The sequence below is a fragment of the Hemicordylus capensis genome, chromosome 14 (assembly GCF_027244095.1).
Source record: "Hemicordylus capensis ecotype Gifberg chromosome 14, rHemCap1.1.pri, whole genome shotgun sequence".
NCBI lineage: Eukaryota > Metazoa > Chordata > Lepidosauria > Squamata > Cordylidae > Hemicordylus > Hemicordylus capensis.
The window spans coordinates 5319704-5335000 of record NC_069670.1 but is presented as its reverse complement, the minus strand read 5'-3'; the positions used below and the strand labels follow the sequence as shown (position 1 = coordinate 5335000).

The window sequence follows — 15297 nt, the reverse complement described above, 5'->3', positions numbered from 1 at the left end:
TCCCTTCTCTCTCTCCGGCAGTACGTGGGGCAGCCCTCCGTGCACCTGAAGCGCGACTTCTTCCTCTCCAACTCCTCGCGGGCCCGTTCGGAGCAGTTCATCAACCTGCGGGAGGTCAGCACCCGCTTCAAGCTCCCCCCCGGCGAATACATCGTGGTGCCCTCCACCTTCGAGCCCAACAAAGAAGGCGACTTTGTGATCCGGGTCTTCTCCGAGAACAAAGCCGGAACAGTGTAAGTCCCCCCACCCCGTTCCCAAGGCTGTTTCTTCTTCCTAGGCATCAGGGAAGCAAGTGGGGTGTTGGATCCAATGCAGTGGGGCACACAAGACAACGCATGAGGCTTGCAATGGGCGCTTCCCTCCCCTTTTCCTGCTTGTTCCCACCTCCCATATTCCAAGCATTAAAAACATAGGGAGCTGCCATATACTGAGTCAGACCCTTGGCCCAGCTAGCTCAGTATTGTCAGCACTGGCTGGCAGCAGCTTCTCCAAGGTCTCAGGCAGCAGTCTCTCCCAGCCCAACCTGGAGATTATTTGTTTATTAATTCGATTCCTATACTGCCCTTCCAAAAATGGCTCAGGGTAGTTTACAGAGCAACAATAAATAAATAAGATGGCTCCCTGTCCCCAAAGGGCTCACAATCTAAAAAGAAACATAAGATAAAGATAAGACACCAGCAACAGTCACTGGAAGGGTGCTGTGCTGGGGACGGAGAGGGCCAGTTGCTCCCCCCTGCTAAATAGAAGAGAATCACCAAATTAAAAGGTGTCTCTTTGCCAAGTTAGCAGGGGTTAGCAGATGCCAGGATTGAACCTGGGATCTTCTGTATGGAAGCAGGCAGGTGCTCTTCCACTGAGCTATGGCCCCATCCCCTGTGGGGAAGATCTTACAGTGCTCACACAAGTAGTCTCCCATCCAAAAGCAAACCAAGGCAGACCCTGTTTAGCAAAAGGGACCATTCGTGTTTGCTTCCACAAGGCCAGCTCTCCATTCCAGCTCTGGTGCATTTGAAGTCCTGCCAAAGGTTCCCTTTACTCTTCCCTCCCTCCTTGGCTTCAGCGTAGCTTTCATCCCGGCCGCAATTTATCTTGCATGTTCCGTAATGCTTACTAATTTCTGTGCACTGTCTTTGGCAGCTTTGCAAGCCGCTGAGAGAATGTTAATTTTTGTCCTTCTGCAGGGAATTGGATGATGATATCCAAGCTACCCTCCCAGATGAGGTAGGAAATATCTGCCAGCAATCTCCTTTTGCGGGTGTATGAGCAGCATTTGTGATCTAGTTAAAAATAAGACAGCGTGAGGATCCTCTCTGTATGTGGGTCCCCTCTTTTTGCAGTCATCTCAGCAAATGGCAGCTGTAATTCTCAGCCAGTCCATTCATCCTGAGTGCTCTTCCAGACGACGGTATATTGAGCATGAGTGACAAATTGCAGCAGAAAATAAAATAGGAAATCCACGTGATGTCCAAGGAGGTTGCGCAATTTTCTTAGCGCCATCTGCTGGCCGCTCCAGTAAACAATTGTGTCATTTCAAATTCCTAACTTGGGTGGGTGGGTGGAGTTTATTCACAGATTGCCAGCAGATGGCGCTAAGAATATTATGCCATGTTCTGCCCGTGGCATTCCCATTTTTATTTCTCATTGCCATTTGCAGAAGTTGGCACTGTCTGGAAAGCGGGGCTTTTGCACATTGAGGCAGGCAGAGCCAGAAGCCGAGTCTTCCTTCATCAGACCCAAGAAGTTCACCTGGTCCAGCATCCTGTTTCTGCCAGCCAGCCAGAGGTCTCTGGAGAGCTCAGAAGCAGGGTGGGGCGGTGGTGGGCATCCCTTTTGTCCCCAGCATCTGTTCTTCAGGGAGATGTTGCCTCTGCATCCCTCTCTGTGCCTTTGTGGCAAGTAATCCGCCTGCAGGCTTCCATAAAGCTACTCGCCACCACACCAGTGGCGAGCATCCTTGCTCTTCCATCAAAAGCCCTGCTGCTTCTGGGAGAGAAACAGCCTCTCTTTCCTTCCCCCTTCCCTGCGTAGGGAAAGCAAGGTAGTTTTTTTTTAATCCCACAAGTTGGTCTCTGCAAAAAGCACCAGCAGCACCTCATTGCTGCCTTCTGCAAATACTGAACAGGCAGAGAGACAAAGGCAGCTCCTTCTCCTCCTCCGCCTCCTTCTCCTCCATCTCCTTTTCCTCCTTCGCCTCCTTTCCCTCCGCCACCTCCTTTCCCTCCTCCGCCGCCTCCTCTTCCTCCTCCTCTTCTTCCTCCCCACCATGGGTCATCTTGTCCCCTTCCTCTTGGATTTATTGATCAATTTATTGTAGCTAGGGATGATGGGACTTGTGGTTCATCAACATCCAGAGGCCCCCAGGTTGGGAGCCACTGACCAGATGCTTTTTTAAAGAACGCCATCAGCACATTATTTAGCGATTGAATGTACAAACTAATAATTATGGGAAGGAGCCCTTCCTCCTGCTCTTGCTGAATGTAGCATGTGGCCCAGCGGCCACCAAGATTGCAGTTTGGCAAATGCCCGCAGAAGAGCTGCTTCTACAGATACAAATACGGTGGATATTTATTTACCGCTTTTCAGCCAAAGGTCCCAAAGCAGTTTACATAGATATAAATAAATAAAATGGCTCCCTTCCTCCCAACGGCTCACAACAACCTAAAGAGAAACACAAGATAGACACCAGCAACAGCCACTGGAGCAGGCCTGCTCAACTTCTGCCCTCCAGCTGTTTTTTGACTACAACTCCCATAACCCCCAGTGACAGTGGCCAGTAGCCAGGGATTATGGGAGTTGTAGGCCAACATCTGCAGGAGGGCTGAAGTTGATCAGCCCTGCACTGGAGGAATGCTGTGCTAGGGATGGAGAGGGCCAGTTGTTCTCCCCCTGCGAAATGCAAGCAAATTGCCATTTTTGAAAGATGCCTCTTTGCTCAGTTAGCAGGGTCATATGGAGCGGATGAAGGAGAATTTCTAGTGCGCTATGCTCTGCCTGCCACTTTGAAGGGCACTCCAGATCCTCTGCCCAAGAGGCATTTCACCTTGTCCCACTGCCTCTGATGGAGAGTGGACCCTCAGTCAAGCCAGTTCCTATTTGGGCTCCCACCACCACCACCGCCGCCAGAAAATTAAATTGCTGCAGCAGTGATCAGGAGGATTTCCACCTGCCCGTCCTACTGAGAATGCATCGGCGGCTGAATGTGAATACAGCATGTGAATACAGCCAGCACACCGCCCTGACAGCTGTTTCTTTTCTCCTCTCCTTCTCCAGAAAGTGCTTTCGGTGGGCGAGATCGACGAGAACTTCAAGACCCTTTTCAAGCAGCTGGCTGGGGCGGTAAGTGGCGGGGGGCGTGAACTGGGGCCGGGTTGGCCTTTCCGTGGCAAACCGACAAATGGGAAATGGGATGCATGGACAAGAGGAAGCAGAGGAAGCCAGGAAGGGGCAAATGTCACTTAAATAGAATTGCTCAATTGTCCATGAACCCGAGCGATTGGTCCCTGCCATCTGGGGGAATGAATGCTCATGGTGGTTTTTGACAAGGGCTGCACCCCTAGGAATGGAGAAGCCATGATAGAACTGCAGTCCTTCCAGCTTTCAATGGGCCAGCCTGTTTTTATTTATCCTGGCCATTGGCAATAAGAACAGTCCTGCTGGATCAGGCCCAAGGAGGCCCACCTAGTCCTGCATCCTGTTTCGCACAGTGGCCCACCAGATGCCTCTGAGAAGTCTACAGGCAGGAGTTGAAGGCATGTTTTGTTGGTTGGTTGGTTGGTTGGTTAATTAAGTGCCGTCAAGTTGGTGTCAACTCTTAGAGACCACATAGATAGATTCTCTCCATGGTGATCTGTCTTCAACTCAGCCTTGAAGGTCTCTCAGTGGTGCCTTCATGGCTGTCGGTCATCGAGTCCATCCACCTTGCTGCTGGTCGTCCTCTTCTTCTCTTTCCTTCCACTTTCCCCAGCATGATGGACTTCTCAAGGGAGCTGGGTCTTTGCAGAATATGTCCAAAGTATGATAGCTTGAGCCTGGTCATTTGTGCCTTGAGTGAAAATTTGGGTTGGTTTGTTCTAAATGGTTTTAAAACACAAATGTTGAATTTGCTGGTGTAGTGGCGATGAGGTACATATGTTGACACTCAACAAATCTCCTTTGTAGACCTTCTTTTTATTGTATATGAAAAGAAGATTAATCCAACAAAATTCTGTAAGCAAATGTTTTAAGTTAAAGTTAAGTGTTTTAGGTTTACGTTTTAAGGTTTACATTTAACATTAAGGTAAAGGACTTCCGACTACAAACAGACAAACATCTGCCACACAATACACCAGATATAACTGTAGTTGAGAAGAAAGAAAAACAAGTTAAAATAATCGACATAGCAATACCAGGGGATAGCAGAATAGAAGAAAAAGAAACAGAAAAAAACACAAAGATCTACCAATTGAAATTGAAAGGCTGTGGCAGAAAAAGACCAAAATAATCCCAGTGGTCATTGGCGCCCTGGGTGCAGTTCCAAAAGACCTTGAAGAGCACCTCAACACCATCGGGGCCACAGAAATCACCATCAGCCAATTACAAAAAGCAGCTTTACTGGGAACAGCCTATATTTTGTGACGATATCTATAATAATAACAACAACAATATTGATAATAAAATTCTGGCATCCCAGGTCCTTGGGAAGGACTCGATGTCTGGATAAAACAAACCAGTCAATAACACCTGTCTGACTGTGTAAATAAATAATAATAATAATATTCCACTCTTCCTCCAAGGAGCCCAGAGTGGTGTACATAGTTATGCTTATCCCCACAACAACCCTGTGAGGTAGGTTAGGCTGAGAGATACGTGACTGGCTCAGAGAGTTTCATGGCTGAATGGGGATTTGAACTTGGGTCTCCCTGGTTCTATTCCAACACTCTAACCACTACACTCTGCTGGCTCTTAAAACTTAAACACAACTTAAAATCTTGTGTTTTTAAAACGCAAATATTGATGTTGCCAGAGGAATGGAAATGAGAATTGGGAGATTGCTCCCTGGGAGAGTGCAACCATTTGTTTGTTGTGACAAAAGAGATGTAGGTTTTGGGCGGCATAAAAACATGCTAAATAAATAAATGCCTGGGTGAAAAGCCACGTCTTTACTCCCTCTCACCTCCTGCCCGCAAAAGCTGTCAATGAGACTGAGGAATGGCTTTCAGCGGGGAGAGCATTCTGCAGCGTAGGGGCCATGACTGAAAAGGCCCCGTCCCACGTGCCCAACAACCGAGCCTCTCTCACCGTCGGCACGCGGAGCAGAACCCCCTCGGACGATCGGCTCATGCGGGCAGAAACCCTTGGGAGCAGGCGGCCCTTCAGATATCCAGGGCCCAAACCGTTATCAGGGAGGGGTGGAGTTAAAGCAAACCGTTAGAAGGAAGGCAGCTCTGAGGTGGAGAATCCGGAGCTTCCCACATCTAGAAACGGACGGGTCAATCCAACCAACTGCTGCATTCCAACGGGCACTGCCCTGGCCACAGTATTCTGGCCTGCAGTGTTGGCTTAATGAATCGATTTGCCGTGATGTAAAGCATCGGCTGTGACCCGGAAAAATGATGGTGCCTGGGAAGGGGGGGGCAGCAGGGGATGTAGGATTGGTGGGGGGTGGGGAGAGAAGCTCACAGTTCTGAGCTGGCTATAGGCTGCGGTCGCTTCATTTTGGATCGGTCTGGCGATGGCCTCCTGGATGGCTTGGGAAGGCTGAGAGTTCAGTTTAATCGGATGGGCGATCAGATCCCCTCGAGCGGAATTGTATGCGTGCGTATACAGCTTATGTGTCCTTCCTTCCAGGACATGGAAATCAGTGTCCGTGAACTGCAGACCATCCTCAACAGAATCATGGGGAAACGTAAGCCTCTCTTTTCTTTTCTTTCTTGTTTTCTTTTTGCTTTCCTTTCCCTTTAATTTTCAGCTAGCAAAATGCCCGTCATCTGTGGAGGGACATGTTGCACTCAAACATAGGAACCTAGGAAGCTGCCATATACTGAGTCAGACCCTTGGTCCATCTAGCTCAGTATTGTTTTCACAGACTGGCAGCGGCTTCTCCAAGCTTGCAGGCAGGAGTCTCTCTCTCAGCCCGATCTTTGAGATGCTGCCAGTGGGGGAATTGGAACCTTCTGCTCTCTTCCCAGAGCTGCTCCATCCCTAAAGGGGGGGAATATCGTGCAGTGCTCACACTTCTAGTCTCCCATTCATATGCAACCAGGGCAGACCCTGCTTAGCTAAGGGGACAAGTCATGCTGGCTACCACCAGACCAGCTCTCCTCCTGCTCTCCCTATGCTAGAGGCTTCACGCTCCAACTCTTTATCCCCTCCACCCCATTAGGAGTAAGGAGGAGAGCTGGTCATGTGGTAGGAAGCATGAATTGTGTTTGCATTTAGAATACTTGAGACGGCCTTTTCTCCCCTGTATCTGCATGGTAGCTGACTGCAGCACATTTGCTTCAAGAACAAGCACTAAACTTTCTTCTTTGCTTAAAAATTTAGATAAAGACCTTCGGTCGAAAGGTTTCAGCATAGAATCCTGTCGCAGTATGGTGAATCTCATGGATGTATCCTCCTCTGATTTGGCTGTGGTTTTGTTTGGTGTTTTGTTTGTTTGTTTGTTTTTGCAATATACGAATCCCAACAGTAATTATATTTGTGCTTCCTGAGCATTGAAGGTGTTCTGTGCACATTATCATCATGTACGTTCTTAACAGTGATCGTCACTATTTTTTCCAAGTCCTTATTTCCCCCCAGTCACTATTTCCTAGTAGGGACCGTCTCTGTTTTGCATTTTGGCAACACACCTTCCGCACGAGCCATTCCCCACTGGGCTGACTTCTGCCCCGCGTGGGGCTTTTTCAGTGCTGGGAGGGAGCCCTTGAAGAGAGACAGAGTCCTCCCTTGAGAGCCCTGTGGGGTAAATGCTGCTGGGACGGGCTGTACTCCCCCGTTTCTGTGCACACCTGCCAGGACGCTGCAGGGGCTCAAAAGGGCTCCATCTCCTTGAAAGGACCCCGCTCCCTGCAAATGGGCAAAGTGCAGCACTGCATGCTGGGAACAGTAGTCCCTGCATGGTGCCAGGGGGACGGTGCAGCTTGGATGCCTTCCCAGGCTGGCAGCGGCTTCTCCGAGGTTGCAGGCAGGAATCTCTCTCCGCCCTATCTTGGAGATGCTGCCAGGGAGGGAACTTGGAACCTAGATGCTCTTCCCAGAGCGGCCCCATCCCCTAAGAGGGGGAATATCTTACAGTGCTCGTGCATGTAGTCTCCCATTTAAATGCAAACCAGGCTGGACCTTGCTTAGCAAAGGGGAACATAGGAAGCTGCCATATACTGAGTCAGACCATTGGTCTATCTAGCTCAGTATTGTCTTCACAGACTGGCAGCAGCTTCTCCAAGGTTGCAGGCAGGAATCTCTCTCAGCCCTCTCTTGGAGATGCTGCCAGGGAGGGAACTTGGGACCTAGATGCTCTCCCCAGAGCCTCACGCATCTAGTTTCCCTTTCATATGCAAGACCTGAAGGAGGCGTCATGGTGGCAAGGAAGGTGTCCTCTCTCCCGTGGAATGTCTCCTTAACGGCTCCTTCCTTGAACAGAGAGATGGGAACGGGAAACTCGGCCTGGTGGAATTCAACATCCTGTGGACCAAAATCAGGAACTATTTAGTAAGCAGAGCTCCCACTTTTCGTCCTTATAGGTACCAGAAGAAAGCGTGTTGATAACGTTCGTCCGCGCCACTTTTCTGTCCAGAGAATACGCATAGCATTGTACAGAAACTAAATTTGTAAAAAGGGGGGAAAGCCAACCGTTAAATGTGAGAACATCAGAACAGGTAAAATTTGGCTTAAACATCAGAAACAAAGGGATAAACTAAAAACCAGCCAGAACGTGAATATCGGCCCCCTGAGTTCACCGACTGACATCCTGACTGAATTAATTTCAATGGATCTCCTATTGCTAACTGAGAAAAAAGACACTGTTTTTAAAGTGGTGATTCTCTTGTATGTAGTAGCGGGAGAGCTACTGGCCCTATCCAGCCCCATCGTAGATTCCCTCCAGTGGCTGCTGCTGGTGTGTCTGCCTTATGTTTCTTTTTAGACTGTGAGCCCTTTGGGGAACTTTGTCCCCTGCTGAACAAAGAGGCACCTTTCAAAGTGTTGATTCTCGTATATTTTGCAGGGGGAGAGCGACTGGCCCTATCCTTCCCCAGAACAGCATCCGTCCCGTGGCTGTTGCTGGTGTCTACCTTATATTTCTTTTTAGATTGTGAGCCTCTTGGGGACAGGGGACCCTCTTATTTATTATTTATTTATCTTTCTATCTATACTGCTTGGCAAACCTAGGTTGGAAAGCGGTATATAAATATTCATAGTAGTATTGAAATCAAGCAGCCCTTTAGAGTAACCCCTGGTCATAGGAACATAGGAAGCTGCCATATACTGAGTCAGACCCTTGGTCTATCTAGCTCAGTATTGTCTACACAGACTGGCAGCAGCTTCTCCCAAGGTTGCAGGCAGGAATCTCTCTTAGCCCAATCTGCCAGGGAGCGAATTTGGAACCTTCTGCTCTTCCCAAAGCAGCTCCATCCCCTAAGGGGAATAGCTTCCAGTGCTCACACCAGGTAGTCTCCCATTCAAATGCAAACCAGAACAGACCCTGCTTAGCTAAGGAGACCAGTCATGCTTGCTACCACCAGACCAGCTCTCCTCTCATAGTTCCCGCCTATGAGTAACTTAAGCCACTCCTTTTGTAAGCAACCTCATTGGGTAACTTATCTCCTTTTTACATCATTTTAAGACCATCTTTAGGAAGTTCGATTTGGACAAGTCGGGAAGCATGAGTGCCTACGAGATGCGGATGGCTCTGGAGTCTGCAGGTAATGGGCTCCTTTTGATTGATTGTTCGATTGATTGCTTGATTAAGAGCCGTCAAGTCAGTGTCGACTCTCAGCAACCACATAGATAGATTCTCTCCATGGTGATCTGTCTTCAACTCGGCCTTGAAGGTCTCTCAGGGGTGCGTTCATTGCTGTCGTCATCGAGTCCGTCCACCTTGCTGCTGGTCGTCCTCTTCTTCTCTTTCCTTCCACTTTCCCCAGCATGATGGGCTTCTCAAGGGAGCCGGGTCTTCGCAGAATGTGTCCGAAGTAGGATAGTTTGAGCCTGGTCACTTGTGCCTCGAGTGGAAATCCTGGATGGATTTGTTCCATGATCCATTGGTTTGTTCTCCTTGCTTAGTCCAGGGTGTCCTCAGAAGTCTTCTCCAGCACCCAAGTTCAAAAGCGTCAGTGCTTTTTCTACCTTGCTTCTTCAAAGTCCAGCTTTTGTATGCATAGAGTGTCATGGGGAACACCATGATCCGAACAACTCTAATCTTCTAGGCTGTTCTTCAACCAAACGAGGTTCCTCGGGGCAGGCTTGAAGCCAGTTTACCTTTTGGAATCAGGGCTTTTAAAAAGGCGCTCAAGACTCATTTATTTCCCCAGGCTTTTAATTACAGAGGTCCTTCGCACAATCAGAAACTGTCTTCTACCCGGGTTTGGGAGCTGTGTGTGCTCCCAATTTTTGGTTGTGTGGAAGCGAGGAGGAGGAAAATCAGGGTAGACGTGATCAAGGCTCTCGTGGAGAGCCGGAAGGGGTTTGGTGGGGAGAGATCCACTTGATCCACTCTCCCCGCAAATGAGCATCCAGCCAAAGATGACCGGCTCTTTCATGGAGCCAGTTGGGGCGACGGGGATTGGGGGGGGCACCCAGCACCCGGAAGTCCCAGCAAGCCCAGTGCAAGTACAGGGGGCATGCTGGGGCGCCCCCCGACACTGGGAGGCTTGTCGGAGCCTCCCAGTCGGGTTTCTCCTCGTGAGTCGCTGTGTTGTGGAGCTGCACCATGGCAGCACACGGTCCAGTAGATGGGGTTAGCGGAAGACACACTCCGCTAACCTTCTCTAAGGGGAGGGACATTTAGGGAGGTTTGCTGCCGGGAACCCGCAGGGCTCCTGGGCAGGAGAAACTGGGCTAGGCTCCCTTGGCCCACTTTCTCCTGGGGGTGAGAATAGCCTCCCTGTTTTAACAGTTGGATGGTTTTTAATAGTTTTAACATTTTACATCTTACGTTATTGTAATGTTTTCACCTTTTGACTTGTTTGGGTTGTTTTGTTGTAAGTTGCCCAGAGACTTGTGTTTTGGGTGGTATGTATGTAAGTTAGAGATAGAGAAAGAAAGAGAGAAACAAAGAAAGAGAGAGAGAGACAAAGAGAAACAAAGAAGGAGAGAAAGAAGGCGAGAGGGAGAGAGAGAGAAAGAAACAAAGAGACACAAAGAAGGAGAGAAAGAAGGAGAGAGAGAGAAACAAAGAGAGACAACGAGAGAAACAAGGAAGGAGAGAGAGAGAGAGAAAGAAACAAACAAAGAGAGACAATGAGAGAGACAAAGAAGGAGAGAGAGAGACAAAGAGACACAAAGAAGGAGAGAAAGAAGGAGAGAGAGAGAAACAAAGAGAGACAACGAGAGAAACAAGGAAGGAGAGAAAGAAGGAGAGAGAGAGAAACAAAGAGAGACAACGAGAGAAACAAGGAAGGAGAGAAAGGAGAGAGAAAGAAAGAAACAAAGAGAGAGACAAAGAAGGAGAGAGAGAGAGAAATAAATAAATAATCCTTGTCTTTAATGCCCATGTCTTTCTAGGCTTCAAGCTGAACAAGAAACTCTACGAGCTGATCATCACCCGCTACGCAGAGCCTGACCTGGCCGTCGACTTTGACAATTTTGTCTGCTGTTTAGTGCGACTTGAAACCATGTTCCGTGAGTACATCATCCGTGGCTCAGCTCTTTCTGATGTTTGAACTGCTGTTCCATGGAAGCACAGGAAGCTCCCTTAGACCAAGCCAGACCCCATGGTCCATCCAGTTCAGTATCATCTACACTACTGCCTATGTAAGGTTTTAGGCAGGAATCTTTCCCAGCCCTACGAGATGCTGCCAGGGATTGAACCTGGAACCTTCTTCATGCAAGCAGGCAGGTGCTCTTCCCAGAGCAACCCCACCCCCTAAGGGGAGTATCTTACAGGGCTCACACCTGTAGCCTCCCACCCAAATGCAAACCAGGGTGGACCCTGCTTAGCAAAGGGGAGGATTCATGCCTGCTACAACAAGAGCAGCTCTCCTCCATGACTCGGGGTCCCTGCAGCCCACAAGCTCAAGGCCCTGCAGCCTGCACTGGCCCCACTGCAGCCCCCACCCAGGGCTGCCAGGGGTCGATGCAGGTCTACACAGCCACTTCCACATTGGACATGTCTTTGCTCTTTTCTCCTGGGCGCTTTCCAGATTACCCGCTATAGCCGCAGGAAAATGCTTCGGCTTGGCAGGATCGTATTCACAACGATCCTCAGAATTAAAAAAAATCTGGCAACGGGAAAATGCAGCAGCCTTTTTGCGACATGCATACCACACTATGGCACTCTTACCGCGGTGATGAAATCCGAAACGAGGCATCTGGAAAGCGCCTAGGCGAGGGGCCAAAGTGTGACTGGATTTACCTGTATCCAAGACTAGGTTATTTCAAAGTCCGTTGACGTTTTGTTCAAGCCCGCTGACGTTTTGTTCAAGCCCGCTGACGTTTTGTTCAAGCCCGCTGACGTTAGAAACCAAGGGGTTGTTGTATGGGGGTAGCGAGGGTCTTGGCAGCCCCCTGGACTCCTCAGCAGTGACAAGTGGAGGCTGGAATTCTGCTTCCCCAGCACAGGCAACGTCTGACTCACAAATCGCACCTTAAAGGTCACCGTTAAGGAGAGAACCATATGTCCCTATTGAAGCCGACACAAACGTTTAGGTGTTTGTTCATGATTGAATCGTACACACACACACACACACACACACACACACACACACACCTCTTTTTTGCCTCTTTTCAGGGTTTTTCCAAGCACTGGATTCAGACAGGGACGGAATTGTCACCTTCGACTTGGTAAAGGTAAGGTTGGAACAACCAGCATGGAACCTGGGCTGGGGAGTTTGACGAACTCCTTCCAGTTGTGTGTGGGAGGGTGCCCGGCCCGGAGGCTGTTGCTCCTGGCGGTGATGGGGTTGTGCCTCTCTCTCCTCTGCAGTGGCTGCAGCTGACCATGTTCGCCTGATAAGGAAGACGACGACGATACGGAGCTCTCCCAGCCCCTCCCCTGCACAGCTGTCCGGCCTCCCTTCTCCTCCTCCGACACGGGGTTGGCCGACTTGCAAGTGCCTTGCATCACGACACGGGGTCGCTTCCCGCTTTTGCTGCCTTCACTTCAAATAAAGGAACAAATCCACCCCTCCCAATCTCCCCCTCTCTCACACACGTATTTCCTCCCTCACTCACACACCCTCACATTCTCTCTCTCTCTCTCTCTCTCTCTCTCTCTCACACACACACACACACACACACACACACACACACACACACACCCTCACATTCTCTCTCTGACTCCCTCCCCCCCACGACTCCCACATTTGCCTCACGTGCCAAGGTGGACTCTCTCGCCTCCCACCGCCGTGCCTGGTCACCTGTGACCCCCCAGAAGCCTTCAGAATTCAGCGCTGACTGAAGCCACGTTTTGCTTTCACGAGATTTCTGCCAAGGAACTGAACGGCACCGTGCCATAGTCAGGAACTGGCCGCCGTGCTTGACGCTCCAGAATGGCTCATTGCCTTTGAGAATGGAGTCCCACGCAGTGCCAAAATGCCTGACGGCATCCCTGTGGAACGGCCCCGGGCAGGCAGTGCACGCTGGGAGAACTCTGCGCCAGCCTTTCTAGGTGTACTGGACTCGTTTTGTGTTTGCGCTTGCTTTGGGTGGTGTTCTCCCCAGCCCAATCCAACATTATTTTATTTTATTTTTTATTTTTTGCATTCTTAAGCTATGCATGGAGAAGGGACAGCCCAAGAAGCATCCTTTTTGCAACCTGGATCACACGACCCGTCCGGCACGCATGTGTTCGGAGGCCTGCACTTTCACCAAGCTGTTCCCTCTTTCCGGCTTCCTTTCTTCCTTCCCAGTCTGCAACCAGGGCAGCCGGCCTGGTGCCAGCTCTACAACGCAGCCGTGCCTCCTGGGAAATCTCTGCCCTCCCTCTGCCAGATTATCGAGAGGGCCGTGCTTCTGCTTCGGGCACGCCGTCCCCGTCCCACTTTTGGCCCATGCCTTCTAAGTTCTGCACACAAATCCAGTGCCAAGGAGCTTTCTCTCCCCTCCAGCCCTAGACTCACTCCCCTGTGTGCATTTTGGCCTCGGGTTCAATGGACCGGAAGCTTTTTCCAGACGGCGATTGGTCGATAAGAACAGCCCTGCCGGATAAGGCCCATCTGGTCCAGCACCCTGTTTCCCACCGGGGCCCGCCAGATGCCTCTGGGGAGCCCCCAAGTAAGCGGTGAGGGCGCACGCCTTATATGCATCCTAAAAAATAGCACTTGGGCACAGTGCTCAACAAGGCACTTCCTTTTAGGAACATAGAAAACTGCCATATACGGAGTCAGACCCTTGGTCCATCTAGCTCAGTATTGTCAACACAGACTGGCAGCGGCTTCTCTGAGGATGCAGGCAGGAGTCTCTCTCTCTCAGCCCTATCTTGGAGATGCTGCTAGGGAGGGAACTTGGAACCTTCTGCTCTTCCCAGAGCGGCTCCATCCCCTGAGGGGAATACCTTAAAGTGCTCACACATCAAGTCTCCCATTCAAATGCAACCAGGGCAGACCCTGCTTAGCTAAGGGGACCAGTCATGCTTGCTGCCACAATACCAGCTCTCCGCTTTGCAATAAAGCCTCCTGTCTGGGAGAGTTTCTGGCTATTGACAAATGCCCATGATGGCCAGGGAAAGCCCCGAGGACCCTACCAGGAGGGGGAAATCTCAAAAAACGGCCTAACCCATCCGGTCCACCCACCCTGCCCCTCGGCACTCGTTGGGGGGCTTTCCTCTGGCTACAGGCAAGGGAGTCACAACATCAGGAAACCACAGCAAGCGGCAATCATAGATTATCCCTCAGGCTCCCAGTGGAGAAAACGGCCACGAATGCAGCGTCCTGCGTATCTCTCTCTCTCTCTCTCTCTCTCTCTCTCTCTCTCTCTCTCTCTCTCTCTCTCTCTCGTTTGGAAGCGTCTGTGAGCGGCTTCCGGTGCCTGACCACCCCTTCCCTACGGCCTGAGTTTACCACTTGCCAAATTCAGTTTGGGCATAGGAAGCTGCCATATACTGAGTCAGACCCTTGGTCCATCTAGCTCAGCATTGTCTTCACAGGCTGGCAGCGGCTTCTCCAAGGTTGCAGGCAGGAGTCTCTCTCAGCCCTATATTGGAGATGCTGCCAGGGAGGGAACTGGGAACCTTCTGCTTTTCCCAGGGCGGCTCCATCCCCTGAGGGGAAGATCTTCCAGTGCTCACACTTCTAGTCTCCCATTAATTTGCAACCAGGGTGGACACTGCTTAGCTAAGGGGACAGTCATGCTTGCTGCCACAAGACCAGCTCTCCTCTCCTAGGACATTTGCTGCCTAGCCACTGCTGCATTTGAGCACCCCCTGCCCGTTTCTGCGCTCGCTCCCAGAGGGCCTCGAGGGGGTGTGGACACCCTATGTGGTTCCCCTTTGAGGCTGCTCTTGCATCTCTCCGTGTGCTGAAGCCGGAGATTTTCTGCAGGGTGATGGGCTCACTCATGTAACGTTGCCAGGAGGCTCCGTATCAGGGATTGTGTTTTACACCCTCAATGCTATAACTGGGAACTACTGTTTGATCTTTTGTTTTTGTAGAAACCAACTTGTTTTATTGCCAAAATAAAAGTGCTGTTATTCAGGCGCAAGGCTGACATCTCTGTGCATTTCAGCCCGTCGGATTCATGGCCCCCTTTCTCCAGGGACGGGCCTGCTTCTCTCTTCGAAGCGGCTCTGTATCTCGTAGGAATCTGGGAGAAGCTGCCAAGGGAGGGAATCTGGGACCTTCCGCATGCAAGGTGCTCTAAAAGTAAAGGTAAAGTGTGCCGTCAAGTCGACTTCGACTCCGGGCGGCCACAGAGCCCTGTGGTTTTCTTCGGTAGAATACCGGAGGGGGTTTCCCATTGCCTCTTCCTCTGCAGGGTGAAATGATGCCTTTCAGCATCTTTCTATATCGCTGCTGCCCAATATAGAATGCCACGTGATCCCATAAGCCTACTGGAAAGTAGGCTTAAAAAAAAAGCCTGGGAAATTCATAAGAGAAGGACCAATCTGGAGGACTGGGCAGAAATTACACACATTTCCACCAACTGGAGAGGAGAAAGATTTTTCTT

General features: G+C 50.4%; 1 protein-coding gene across 1 annotated transcript in view; it reads left to right on the top strand.

Moving 5' to 3' along the window:
* The window catches only part of CAPN1 (calpain 1), a 41408-nt gene extending 26581 nt beyond the window's left edge, over window positions 1–14827 (top strand). Inside the window, exons 13-22 of the mRNA XM_053278503.1 lie at window positions 22–233; window positions 1182–1221; window positions 3271–3336; window positions 5827–5884; window positions 6523–6587; window positions 7618–7686; window positions 8819–8897; window positions 10699–10815; window positions 11924–11982; window positions 12119–14827. Coding sequence (XP_053134478.1) covers window positions 22–233; window positions 1182–1221; window positions 3271–3336; window positions 5827–5884; window positions 6523–6587; window positions 7618–7686; window positions 8819–8897; window positions 10699–10815; window positions 11924–11982; window positions 12119–12145 — 792 coding nt within the window. The 3' untranslated portion in view covers window positions 12146–14827. The remainder of the gene's footprint in view (window positions 1–21; window positions 234–1181; window positions 1222–3270; window positions 3337–5826; window positions 5885–6522; window positions 6588–7617; window positions 7687–8818; window positions 8898–10698; window positions 10816–11923; window positions 11983–12118) is intronic.
* The last annotated feature ends 470 nt before the right edge of the window (window positions 14828–15297 follow it).